Source organism: Protobothrops mucrosquamatus, unplaced genomic scaffold (genome assembly GCF_001527695.2).
Source record: "Protobothrops mucrosquamatus isolate PMUCROS unplaced genomic scaffold, P.Mucros_1.0 scaffold_107, whole genome shotgun sequence".
In the NCBI taxonomy this organism is placed as follows: domain Eukaryota; kingdom Metazoa; phylum Chordata; class Lepidosauria; order Squamata; family Viperidae; genus Protobothrops; species Protobothrops mucrosquamatus.
In genome coordinates, this window is record NW_015386183.1 from 142,173 (window position 1) to 155,903 (window position 13,731).

The following is a 13,731-nucleotide window of genomic DNA, read 5'->3' on the forward strand; positions in this document are numbered from 1 at the left end:
CACGCGCAGAGTTGAGAAGGCGAGCCGGCACTTCCCAGCCGCCTCCTTTGTTCCCATGATGCACCGGGCGGAGAAGCATGCGCAATGACTCGGATGAAAACGGCCTCCATAGAGCTAAGAAACGTCTCACCTACGTAAATACTTTCGCAAAGTCACAAGGAGTGCCGTAGAGAGCTGTTCCGATATCCGTTTAAGCGTTCGCTTACAGCAGTGTTTCTCAACCTTGACCATTTTAAGGCAGGTGGACTTCAACTCCCAGAATTCCACCGCCAGCAATGCTGGCGGTGGAATTCTGGGAGTTGAAGTCCACCTGCCTTAAAACGGTCAAGGTTGAGAAACACTGGCTTACAGTTTTACAAACGGAACCCGTGGAACGATCTAGAATTACGACTCTGGGGACGTAAGAGGCACCAAGCCAAGTAAACAAAGTACAAATGTTGTAGATCTACGGATGACGCGATTCAGCCACGAACTCCACTCTCTATTTCCACGCAGGCGCAGCTTCTGCGATTGACGCCGGGCAGAAAGGAAGGGCGGGGCGGGACCCTAAAAAGTCATGTGTCAAGAGAATTCACGTGACTCCCTGCTTTCCCCCCCCCATTGAAAGTAGTGGGCGGGGAGCGCTCGGTAGCTCTCAGCTCCCGGAAGGAAAGGCTGAAGAAGGGAAGAGCGACGGCGCAGTTGAATTTGCGGGTCGGCTGTCGGTGACAGGCGCTTTTCCCTCTGTCCCCCTTAACAGAGCGAGGCACCATGCAGAGCGTCATCAACACGGTGAAGGGAAAGGCGCTGGAGGTGGCCGAATATCTCACGCCGGTGTTAAAGGTGAGGCCCCGCCCACCGAGCACAAAATGGGGAGGGGAGGAGCTACAGGCAGGGACAATTTTTTTTATTACCTGGTCGCCCTCTTCGACTTGGACTAACGATCCCATAATCCCTGGGCCGATTGTGGGAATTGTAGTCCGATAGACTTGGACGGCAGTAGTTGTGAAGATTTTTGCAAAGTGGGGGGAAAAAGGAATGGTCGCTTCACTGTTCCCCAAACTTTTGGTCTCTAACGCAGGGGTAGTCAACCTTGGCTCTTTTATGACTCGTGGACTTCAACTCCCAGAATTCCTGAGCCAGCTAAGCTGGCTCAGGAATTCTGGGAGTTGAAGTCCACGAGTCATAAAAGAGCCAAGGTTGACTAGCCCTGCTCTAACGTATCGTCCCTTTGCAGGCTGGAAAGGGGTCAGAAATATAATGTGTAGGTCTGAAGAATGCTAGGTTTTGGAAAGACGTTTCTTCAGTCCGCAGGGAGAGCTCTCAAACTTTTTAACTTAAGGCTGAATCTGTGATCTTGATGGACGGCAGTTTTCAGAATTTAAGGCAATTAAAAATATGAAATTAAAAAAAATATATGGGAATTCTAATTTAGCCACTTTGGAGGAACATGAGTTTCCCAACTAGACTTAAGAGTCCAGGAGCCGGTGGCCTTTGGCCCAAGAGAACTAGTTCCTTCTGTCTTGAGTATTTCTCTCACTCTTGGGAGACCATTTTGCCCAATTATCCTTTATAACAGTGGCAAGAGTCTTGCTACTTTTCCAAACTGAACAGGTGTCCAAAGATCAGTGATAAGGCAGTAGTTACATCTTATGAAAAAGAAAAGTGAGTCTGATAGGCAAATGCATAGGCAAAGCAAAATTAAAATTGCCATTTTCTGCTGAAAAATAAAGGATCTGAAAATTCTTTGGTTCAGAGGATTGCTGGCATTGCAGGATTTTGTCACAACATACCATAGTGGAGAAAGATGCATATTTCTGGAGTGAGCATATGGCATGAATGTGTGATGAGTATGTGCAATGTTATCTACTGGTTCTTGTATCAAACTCCTTATTAACATAATTTATGCTTTCATCTTATGTTTGTTAAATGTGGACTAAAATTTAAAAAATGTTTTGATTCTTGTACAGTGGGCAGATAAGTGGAGAGAAAAAAAAGGCTTATTAAGGTAGCAAGGTACAATATTTCAATATTTTAACAATAAAGATATAGAAAAAAACAAAGTAAAGTGGAACTTAAAGGTGAAAATATTTCCAGCCAAATTCAATCTGCCTGGCATTTGTGTCTCAGAAGAAATCTTTAATGCCCCCGCCCCCCATACACACTATTAGTGTGAAAAGCAGGCTGTCTTTATTTTGGTGGCTATACTCACACTGTGGAAGTTTCTTGCTGGTATCAGGAATGACCCCCCCACATTCCTGATATTCTGAAATAGTTAAAAATGGAATTGTTTCAGTGGAGGGGGCTAAAATGACTGAGAAAACATAATTGTAAAGTGGACAGCTCTGTATTGTATTTTTTTTTAGGATTGATCTTAACTTTTAGTGTAGGCGTTTTATTGTACTGCTGTATATTGTTAACTCCTATTATTTTGGTTGCCTCAGGTTGCTTTTAACTTTCTCACAAACTTTATTAGGTTTTTTTTCCCCTACAAACTTTGCAGCTCTCAATAGAATTCCTGAAATATTTCATTTTTATCACTTGCTCTAAAACATGATTGGGGATTTGGTGCCCTCCAGAAGTTAATGAACTAAAATTCCTGTGGTCCTGGCCTAAAGATGGCCAACAGTGAGAAATGTTGAAAGTCGTAGTTCAGTAACAAATGATTGTCCCCAGATTTTTCTTCTTTGCTCTATCAAATGTATCTCTAGAATCTTCTACCACACTATTATAACATTTGAAAAATAAAGAAGTCTTTTGTGATATGAAATAGTTCTTTTGGGTAATAGAAAATAAAAAAATAAAATACTTTCCAACAGGGCTCTTTAAAAACCAGTATTTTCTAAATGTTAATTATCTTTTATTTTTGCCTATCTATGTACCCTGTGATTAAAATCAAATGTCACTTTCTTGGCATGATGCATTTTCAGAGATTCATTATGTATATAACACAAGAGAGCAGATATTTTTGCCTTGAAAGTTCAAATATGGTGATTCTGACACTTTATGAAACGTCTAATCTCCTCTTGAACCAAAATTTCAAGAAATACAGATAGTTAGCACAAACAGTATTAAAGCCTGGAAAGTGTTTTATTTTTATTTTTTTTATCTAAAAGTAGTTTCCTCTCATTGTGAAAAAACTTAAATTGTCATATCTATTTTTCATTAATATAAATGTTATATGAGCAATAAAAGCAGTGATTGCAAAGTGAAGACTGCTGCAAAGTTAAACTAGGAAATATTTGACCAAATAGAATGAGTACAGGTTAAAAGCATTATCATTTTCTTTTCATTATCTTAAGGCATTTGATTTTAAATGTTTACAGACATTTTTTTTCTTTAGGAATCAAAGTTTAAAGAAACTGGAGTTATCACTCCTGAGGAGGTATGTATATAATGATTTACTTATTTGTTGAAGTAAATATTGAAAAACGATAAAATGAAATTCCTATGGCAGGTTTTTTTTACTTCTTATTAAAGCTGTCTAGAATCATAGCATGTTACTATAAGATCTAAGGTTTACAGCTAATGTTGTAATGTAGGCCTGTTGCTGGAATAACATCCCATTGAACGTACTTGGAATTGTTTATGTTTTACATTATTTAGTGGTTTATGTGGGCCTACAATATAACCTGTGTAGATTAAGTCCAGAAAAGACAGTAGGCTAACACTATATGTGTGTGTGTGTATGTTATGTATGTATGTATGTATATGTATATGAAATATATCAACATTTGCTGTTTTGTTTTGGCAGTTCATAGCAGCTGGAGACCATTTAGTTCACCACTGTCCTACTTGGCAATGGTAGGTAAAATTCTGCAGAATCTGCCTCTTAAGAGCATTTAGGTATGTTTATTGTATGAAGATGCGTGTGTTTCTTACAATAAGTTGTGAGTTAACAGAAAGGGAGAATCATCTAAATTCAAATATATTTCCTCCTTTGGTAGAATTAAATTTGACTTTTGGTTTCTTACCTGTGTAGTTACCAATGTTTTTATAGGTTTATGTTATTTAGTATTATAAAAGTGATAAGACAAAAAGGCCACATAGTTACAACTATTCTGACTCCAAATTAATAATGCTTTAGTTTCCTTTCATGCATACTCCAGATTTAGTTGTCATTTAATAACATTTTGAAAATATTGATGTAATGTAGAAATTTGAACTGAGATTCATAACTATTAAACTACAATTATCTGTTAGTTAGACTCTAGGCTTATAGTCATTTTCCTCTCCCAAGGCAAATAGCAAACTATTTTTTAAAACTGTTTCTATGTTTATATCAACTTCAGCAAAAACATAGTGGTTCTGAACAAGAAATAATTTGCTGTTTTGTTGCTATTATTATTGTTTGTGTTTGCATTTTAAGGGGTACTGGAGAAGAATTAAAAGTCAAGGCTTACCTCCCAACAGATAAGCAGTTTTTGGTTACTAAAAATGGTATGTCTGGGTTTGTGCTTTTATATCCAGGTTTCTCATCAAATATTTCTTATAACTGTATATTAGTATATTTTGAACATGTATAGGCAGTACTTATGGTGTAGGTGGATGGATTAGATGAAATAGAGGTATAATATTGCTCTCAAGGCAGACTATTCAATTAAATCACTTTTTTTTATACTCACAAACTCTTCTGACATTAATTAACTGACCACATCTGAAGAAGATCCATATAATCTATTTCCGTGGTGGCGACCCTATGGCACGCGTGCCCCAGTCCTAGGCCTTCAGCTGGGTTTTATAAAACCTTTTCATGTTAGGCCGCCACCGCCGTGTGCAAAAAAAAAAAGGTTCAATCAATCAATTTCAACTTCTCGCGGGGAAAAAAAGATCTCGCAAAGTTGGAATTGATTGATTGAACTTTTTAGTCCCACCTAGTCTGGCGTTACCACTGCAGCCATGCCCACCCAATTGACCACGCCCACCAAATTGGCCACGCCCATGCAATTGGCCACTTCCACCCAGCACCCGACTATACATAAGTGGGTTTTGGGTTGCAGTTTGGGCACTCGGTCATCACCGATCTATTTCATCTAGGATGCTATGAAGTTTGTCTGCCACCACTGTCTCACCAAATAGCCTAAGAAGGAAAGATTGGAAACTTAATGATACAGTTAGTCCTCAACTTATAACAGTTCATTTAGTGACTGTTCAAAGTTACAGTGGCACTGAAAAAAGAGACTTATGTCTGTTTTTCACAGTTGCGACCTTTGAAGCATCTCTATGATCATGTGATCAAAATTCAGATGCTTGGTAACTGACTCATATTTATGACGGTTGCAGTATCCCGGGGTCATGTCATCATCTTTTGCAACCTTCTGACAAGCAAAGTCAATGGGGAAGCCAGATTCACTTAAAAGCCAGGTTGCTAACTTATCAACTGCAGTGATTCAATCAACAACTGTGGCAAAAAAAGGTTGTGAAATAGGACAAAACTCACTTAAAAACTGCCTTGCTCAACAACAGAAATTTTGGGCTCAATTGTGGTTGTAAGTGGAAGACTTTCTGTACTTGCCTAGTATTCAGGGTCAGCCTTTTCAGAAGGCGGTCCACTGCTGTTGTTAAGTGGCATAGTCCCATAATGTTTGGTGACCATTTCACTTAGTGACAGAAATTCCAGTCCAATTAGGATTGTAACCCAGGAACTGCCTGTATCAACCTACATGAAATACATTTATCAACAATGGATGCCGTTCTACTTAAAGCACAGTTCTAAAATGTTGTAGCATTTTATTTCCTATTATTCTGTGAATGAACACAGAATTAACACTTTTTATACAGTGCCGTGCTACAAGCGATGTAAACAGATGGAATATTCAGATGAGCTGGAAGCTATTATAGAAGAGGATGATGGAGATGGAGGATGGGTGGATACATTTCACAATGCAGGTAATTTAGTTTTTTTTAATACACTTCTCTTATATGTTGAGCTTATATTGACATTGTGACCACCACTCTCAATGAAGTTTAAAGTGTATAGGTGTGCAATTACAGAAAGCATTTTCATTTTGGCATTCTTCACTGAATTCTTAAATATATTAACCTTGAAAATTCAGTCAAGTTTGCTATCAGTATAATTGGTTTGTAAAGTGATAAGTTTTTATGGAATTACAAATTAGCGTTGGGTTTATCCATATTCCTGACTCTATTAATGTTTCCAACAGGTATTACAGGAGTAACAGAAGCCATTAAGGAGATCACAGTGGAAAATAAGGTATTATCTGATTTACTTAACAGATTCAGAGAAGCTTTCATATAGCATACTTATTGAAATAACTCTTCTTCATAAAAAGGCAACCCTTCTTCATAATGCAAAAATTATTTAAATAAGTTACTGAATTCGTGATTTTTTGCAGATGACTAGTTATAAAATAAGAATCATACACAAAACATATTTTTATCTTTGTTCTTTGATACTAGAGTAAATTGATGGGGTTTATTTCAGGATTATATTTTCTCTTTTATACATACATATACAGTACGTGTATAATTAACATTTTTAAAGAAGATGAAAGAAATTAAAAAGTGAAAATTATGAGAAAAAGTTAAAGATAGAACAGAAAAAAGTATAAAGCAGTAGCTTCCAATATTCTTTATAGCAATTATAAGTACAAATATATTTTGACCCCTCTCTCTATAAGGTTACATCATATTGCTCTTCTTTCTATAATCTATCCAATCATCAAAACCATAAGTCACAAGTTGACTTTTTTATTTTTATCCACAAAGTGCATAAGAGGCTTTAAGTCAGCAATAAATATAGAGAATGTCTTTTCTCTAATCAAAGAAGTCAATTTATCCATTTCAGCAAAACCTGTCAAATTTACCAACTATTCCTCCAAATTGGGTAGTGCCAAATCTTGGAATCTCTGCATATTGTAATCTCACTATTATTATACTAAAATAATCTTCCATAGCTTTTTTCTATTTATCTATTAATCCTAAAAGGAAAATTCTGGTTTTAATTGAATATTGATATTTAAAGCCCTCTATTTCAAAATATGTATTTGGATCCATTTTTTTTACCTTTTTGTCCACCAAGCATGATAAAATGTCTCTTCATGTTCACATTTCCAATATACATTTGAAATGTTTTTATACATTCTAGACAATTTTTCTGGTATCATGTACCAACAATACATTGTTTTACAAAAATTATCTTTGAGATCATAATACAATGTAAATTTCAGCTTTTTTAACCACATATTTTCCCATTGATCCCTATGCATATTATAATCAAAATTCTTAGTCCAATTTGTCATACATTCTTTATCTTCTGTTTCAAATTTCAACAAGAGTTTATACATTTTAGCAATTACATGTTCATCATCTGTACACAATTGTGTTTAAAATTCTAGCTACTTTGCTCCATACTGTTAAGACTTTTCATCCATTTTAAATCTGAGATAACTACATGGGAGAACCATTGGCAACTATATCCTTCTGCTGTGAATAATTCTCTTGATTTGATTTTAAATTCCCTTTGATAATTTTCTAATAGGAATTGATACGTCAACTATTTATCTGCCATTTCTCTTCTATAATACGCTTCTTAAATGGATACCATAAAGGTGTTTTCAGACACAACCTGGGATTATATCTGTTTCATATACTCAATATGGCACATCTAATAAAATGATTTTAAAAATCTACATTAAGTTTAACTTTATCAGGGTTGTATTTTCTCACTGATAGCATAACTTGAATTCACCAAATGGACGTTCTGGCCTGTGAGTCTGTTGATAATTGAAAGTGCTCTGCTTTTTTTCTTCATGCCCTTTAAGGACAATACAAAGTTATCAGAACGCTTAGTTTCTTGTGAAGATGATGATGATGATGAAGGAGAAGCAGCTGATATGGAAGGTACATTTAATATATCTGAAGGTGGACATATTGCATCATATTAAATAAATGAAAACCAAACTTTGTTTTGCTATTGTTGCTTTCTTTCAATATTGTATAATGGGGCATGTTTTAATCCATTTCGCTCATCACTTTGTTTTTAAGAGCCATATCTTCTTTTTAAATATCCAAGCCAGAAAATTGGGGAAGAGAGAGAGAACTTAAACAATCTGGAAGTAAACAAGTTGATGACATACTCATCAATGAGACAAATTAGGTGAGGAGAAGCCAGAACATTTCTAGACAGGATAAAGTTGTTGGCAAATAAGAATATATATATACTGCCATTAATGCAAGTCTGTCTGTATAATGTGGAACAATGTTTTTCTTTTTTTAAAGAATGAGACTAATCAAGAGACATGGCAAGAACAATCATTTACTATTTTTTTTTGTTCTGAAACTCTCATAAGAAACAATGTAAAAGTCCTCAGTTCCCTACCTTTCTCACCTGTGGTCTCAGGCATTGTTGTGATTGTGTCTTTTTCTCTCTGGCTCTTTTCTGGTCTCTTCCTAGTTTTTGACCAAGAATGTTCCAGTTTAGCAGCTGGGAGTAAACAAATTACAATGTTCTTGATATGCATTGTATCTCTCATACATGTAGCTATAAGGATATTTATTTAACTACAAGGGATTTGTTCTTAAACATTGCTCCCTGTCCTGGGATAAGTTAACAAAAATACTAATGTGATATTTTTATGTTGTCCTTTCAGAATATGAGGAGAGTGGACTGTTGGAGACAGATGATGTAAGTGTGATCTGTTTATTTAGTAATGCTTCTTTGGAGTTCATCAGAGTATTCCTTAAAGTGATATTAGGGTTAAATAGAAAAAACTTAATATGATATTTCAGCAGCACCGTTTAACAGCAGCAGACACTGAATTTGAATCATTGTTTTTTGAAATCTTCAACAGGCAACATTAGACACAAGAAAAATAGTGGAAGCTGCCAAGACTAAAGCTGATGTTGGAGGCGGAGAAGAAGCAATTCTACAAACGAGGACTTATGATCTTTATATCACATATGACAAATACTACCAAACACCCAGGCTTTGGTTATTTGGCTATGATGAGGTAATTCCCCCCTTTATTTGAAAATGAAGGTATCCAGTAGTGAAACAAATTCACAATTGGTTATAGATAGCCCTCAACTTACAACCGACCTGAAAAAGGGAGCGTATGATCTGAATTTGAAGTAACAATAGTCAGGCCTCCTTTGTGGTTACATGACCAAACTTTGGGCATTCGGCAACACGGCTGCATTTACGGTCATTTGCAGTGTCCTGTGGTCACATGACCATGTTTTGCTGAAAACCAGCACTTCTGGCCTTTGGTAAAATCACACCCATGGTGAACCATTGATTTACTTAATGACCATAGCATTTGCTTAATTAACCGTGGCGTTATCTTAATGACAGCCACAAAGAAAATTAAAACCCATTTGGCCATGTGACTGACTCATTTTACCATTTACAACGTACGACTGTAATGGTAGGTTCCATTATGGTGGTATATGGAGGACTACCTGTATAATAATGGCCCTTGGGTAAAAAGACAAAGGATTATCAATATCCAAGTATGGAAAAAGTAGTATTTCTTTCTCCCTGATTCTTACTACCTGGGAAATAAAACTGTTTTTCTCCTTTTTTCAGAATAGCCTCAATGACACAGCTTATGCATATGCTCCCCAGTATATTACTTCAATTACATTACTGGAATAACAGCTATGCTCAGTTATACATTCATATATATGGGAATGGAAGTTGCAGTTGCAATAAGCACTATATTCCTATTTAGCTCATTCATGTGTTAGGGAGAGGTTGGGAATGCTGGCACGCAAGGACTTGTATATCTTCTGCTGCAATGGATGAAGCAGAGAGTGAATTTGAGCTATACCTCTTTTTCTTTTTAGCAACGGCAGCCTTTAAATGTAGACAGTATGTATGAAGATATTAGTCAAGATCATGTCAAAAAGACCGTAACAATTGAAAATCACCCCCATCTTCCTCCGCCTCCAATGTGTTCGGTTCATCCATGCAGGTATTTTTTTTTTAATTCTTGCTTTTAAAGAAATAGCTAAAATAATCCAAAATACTCATTTTCTGGGCTGGTATCTTTTTTATGTTTGATTATCTGTTAGCAACAGAAGCTGTTTCTCAACTTTACAGATAGCCCCCACTTAATTGCCAGTCGCTTAACAACTGTTTAAAGTTATGGCAGCCCCCCCCCCCAAAAAAAAGTTACTTAGGACCTGTCCTCAAAGTTATGACTGCTGCATATACACATTTTCTTGGTCACATAATCACACTTCAGGTGCCTGTCAACCAGCCTATGATTTATGAGCGTTTGCAACACTCTGTAGCTTTGTGTTATTTTGTGCGGGTTTTGGGGGGAAAAAAGTCCATTCAGGGGAATGGATTTACTTAAAAAGATCATATGATTTGCTTACTCACCATGTGATTCACTTGCTTGCAGTGACCCGCTTTATGACTATTGTAAAAACAGTTGTAAAATTGAGTTAGGCTAAGTAGTGACCCGCTTAATGACCACAACAATTTATGATGGAAATTCTGGACTCTGTTGTGATGGAAAATAACTTTATGCAGACAGCATGTTTGAACCTGAGATCCTCCAGATTTTATATGACAGTTAACCATACTAAATAACTGTAAGTTCATTATCTGTTATATAGGATCAGTGCATAGAGCTATTGCATCAGTGCATTCTCAGGGGAAAGAAATGAAAAATGGCTTGTATCTGCATAAAAATACCTAAGTATTGCAACATTGGTCTAGTTTTGGAATTTATATTTTAAAAATAAGGACTAAAAGAGGAAGATAATTTTCTTGCTTCTTCATTTTCTTTCATTTTAGAAACCAACCAAAAGCATAGTAGAATTAATTAAAAACAAGTAATACATTCAGATATTGCTCTCATAATTTGGAATTTGTCTCGGCACCTTTGCTATTTAGAACTAAATGCTAGATAAATATGCTTTATTCTTATCTGCTGTGGCTTTTTATTTTGCAGTCTAGGAGATCTGTATTGATTTTTTTTTTTTAGAATTGACCTATAGGCAACTACCGCCCAAGATAAATTTCTTAGAAATAGAAGCAAAGGCCATGTGAAAATATCATAGATGTATTGTGCTCAATATAGCAAAAAAGGAGCTGAGGTAAATTAGTAATAACACCAGAAAGAAAGTATAAAGAGCTTGCTCAGTATTGCCTTAGTCTATATTTTGTACAAGTCCTTTTCTCCTTTTGCTTCAGAGAGTATTAATCTAAAAAGTGTGGCAATTGTTTCCGTTGTATGCTTCCTGTCAATTCTTCTTGGATCTCAGTGAAGTGATGCAATCTGCAGGATTTGAAATCAAAGCTTGTACTTTGAAATTCCAGCAGTTTGGATCCTTGCTATATAATTCCTTTAGATTTTTTTTCATTAATTCAGGAAAATCCTGGGTTCATTGAAGTGCAGAGTAGAATTGTGTAATTTTTCAGCTTTACTGTTATCATTAATATTATTGATTGCAGCATGTCAGTCTGGTTATATTAGTTTTGTTGTTTCTGTTTAGCTGATCTTTTGTGTTTCCTGTTTCAAGAAATACATGACAGGGTTTTCTGAGAAGCAGTTTGAGGAAACAATTTTTAAAAAGGCAATTGCTTTGTTCAGTCTTACAGTCTGAAAAATATATAGGAGGGGAAGAAAAAGGGCAGGAAGGGGAGCAAGGTCAGACACCAAATCTTGAAATTAAAAATCAATTCTTAAACAATAACTGCTCTCTCCATTATGCACACTGAAGTTGTTTGTTTATTCATGTCAGAAGCATCAAATTAAAATAAGGCATACTATATGGTTTGATTCCCCCATGCATCTCCTTCTATGGCAATCTGATGAAGGTTTGCTGCAACTGGCAATGAAAAGAGCAACTTGATGGAATTGGTATAACTGAAATAATGCTTTTTGAAAATTACTGAATGGAACGTGTTTTCACTTTCTCTCACTTTCACTTTCTCAGGCATGCAGAAGTGATGAAGAAAATAATCGAAACGGTGGCAGAAGGTGGGGGTGAACTTGGTGTTCATATGTATCCTTTTTACAATCAAACTTTTTTCCATCAAAGAGGATAAAGGACTCAGTAACAATGCCATTTATTTTTTATTTAGCCAGATAAAGCACAAGGCATGAATTTCTAAGTTTTCCTTTTCTATTTATCTACTGCTGTCTTTTATCTTTATTTATTTCTATCCCACCTTTATTATTTCAAATAATTCAAGGTGGTGAACATATCCAACACACCTTCCTCCTCCTATTTACCCTACAACAACCCTGTGAGGTGAGTTGGGCTGGGAGTGAGTGACTGGCCCAAAGTTACCCAACCGGCTTTCATGGCTAAGGTGGGACTTGAACTCTTCTCAATAACTACTTTTTTCAAGTTTTAGATACATTATTTCATTCAAAAGGCTGGAAATAAGTCAAAGTAGAGATAACATTAGAAAAAGTGGATTGGTTTTTTTACATACTTTTAGTTATATGATGGGAAAAAAACACTTGTATCTTTTGACATTAATGCATGCTTTTTTTTAAAGCAGCATTAGCAAAAACAATGGAGGGTCTGGGATAGAAGACTCAAAAGAACATTTATGATGATCAGCAAATTCCTGCTGGCTTCAGTAGTAGCAATGACTGTAACAAAAACTAATTGTTAAGTAAAGTCATCTGTAGACTAAGAGGTGATTCATAAGGTATTAGTCATTAAACCATTATATCAGAGTGAATTCTAGGAAAGATCCAGATAAGGAGAGATAAACTGGTGTTTGATTTTGGAAGAAGGAAAGGATCTTTTTAGCATTATTCTCTTGGATTTCAAAGGAGAGAATGTGAAACTAATATTATACTAGGTTTATTTTCCTTAATTAAATTTCAGGTACCTTCTGATTTTTTTGAAATTTGTACAAGCGGTCATTCCAACAATAGAATATGATTATACAAGACACTTTACAATGTAATTACTGGAAATAACATTTATGGTAAATATTGGCTCTAATTTTTAAAAAGAATAACCCAACGTGACTGACTTGTTGATCCACCATTGTGTGCAATTTCTGTAATGTGTCACTCATCAAAATAAAATTCCTCTATTAGCCTTACTTTTTAATAAAGATCTTTATGTGTAAAAACAATAAATCACTTTTTTTCATTCCTGTGCTTATAGAATTGTGCTTTTCTTTTACATAATGCAAAGAATAATAAAAACATAATTGTATCAGTTGTAATATATTTCTATAAAATATTCATTATTACATAATTAAAATAACTATGTCAGCAACTACAGCTGATAATTAAAAACCCTTTAGTTTATGCTTAATTTAAGTTTATAATCAAGTAGTTTTAATCTATGCACATTTTTATACAATTTATACAAAGTCCCAATGTTCTTCTCTGAAGGAGATAGGTGGTTCAAATGTATGAAAAATAAATAAAAAATAACAAATATTTTCTTTTCTTTTTTCTAGTTTATGCAGTTAAACTAGAAGCATTTTGAAAATATTAATTTAATATCAATATGTTTTTTGTTGTAAAAATGGGGAAGGCAGGAATTAGATCTCTATATGATCTCTGTATGATTGCATCAGGAGTCAAAAACTGCCAATTGTTTTAATGAGAGTAGCAGCTAATGACTCCTTTTCCCATTCTCCATTTCCTAGGAAACGCATTAATTAAGAATATATAGGGACTTTATTAGTCCTTACATCAAAACTTCTGATTTCAGGGTTGCATTCAACTCCTTTTAGTGAATCTTTTTGTTCTAGTATATTTAGGAGCAAAAATACCATTTGGAAATTTGAAGTCT

The 13,731-nt window shown here is 35.3% G+C and overlaps 1 protein-coding gene across 1 annotated transcript; it reads left to right on the forward strand.

Moving 5' to 3' along the window:
• The first annotated feature begins 603 nt into the window (after window positions 1-603).
• On the forward strand, window positions 604-13,062 carry ATG3 (autophagy related 3). Its single transcript, XM_015815910.1, has 12 exons — window positions 604-822; window positions 3,323-3,364; window positions 3,734-3,783; window positions 4,349-4,419; window positions 5,761-5,868; window positions 6,144-6,193; window positions 7,764-7,842; window positions 8,592-8,626; window positions 8,793-8,951; window positions 9,790-9,917; window positions 11,896-11,964; window positions 12,805-13,062. Exons 1-12 carry the CDS (start codon window positions 751-753, stop codon window positions 12,884-12,886), a joined length of 945 nt encoding a protein of 314 aa, XP_015671396.1. The 5' UTR covers window positions 604-750; the 3' UTR covers window positions 12,887-13,062.
• Window positions 13,063-13,731: the final 669 nt, after the last annotated feature.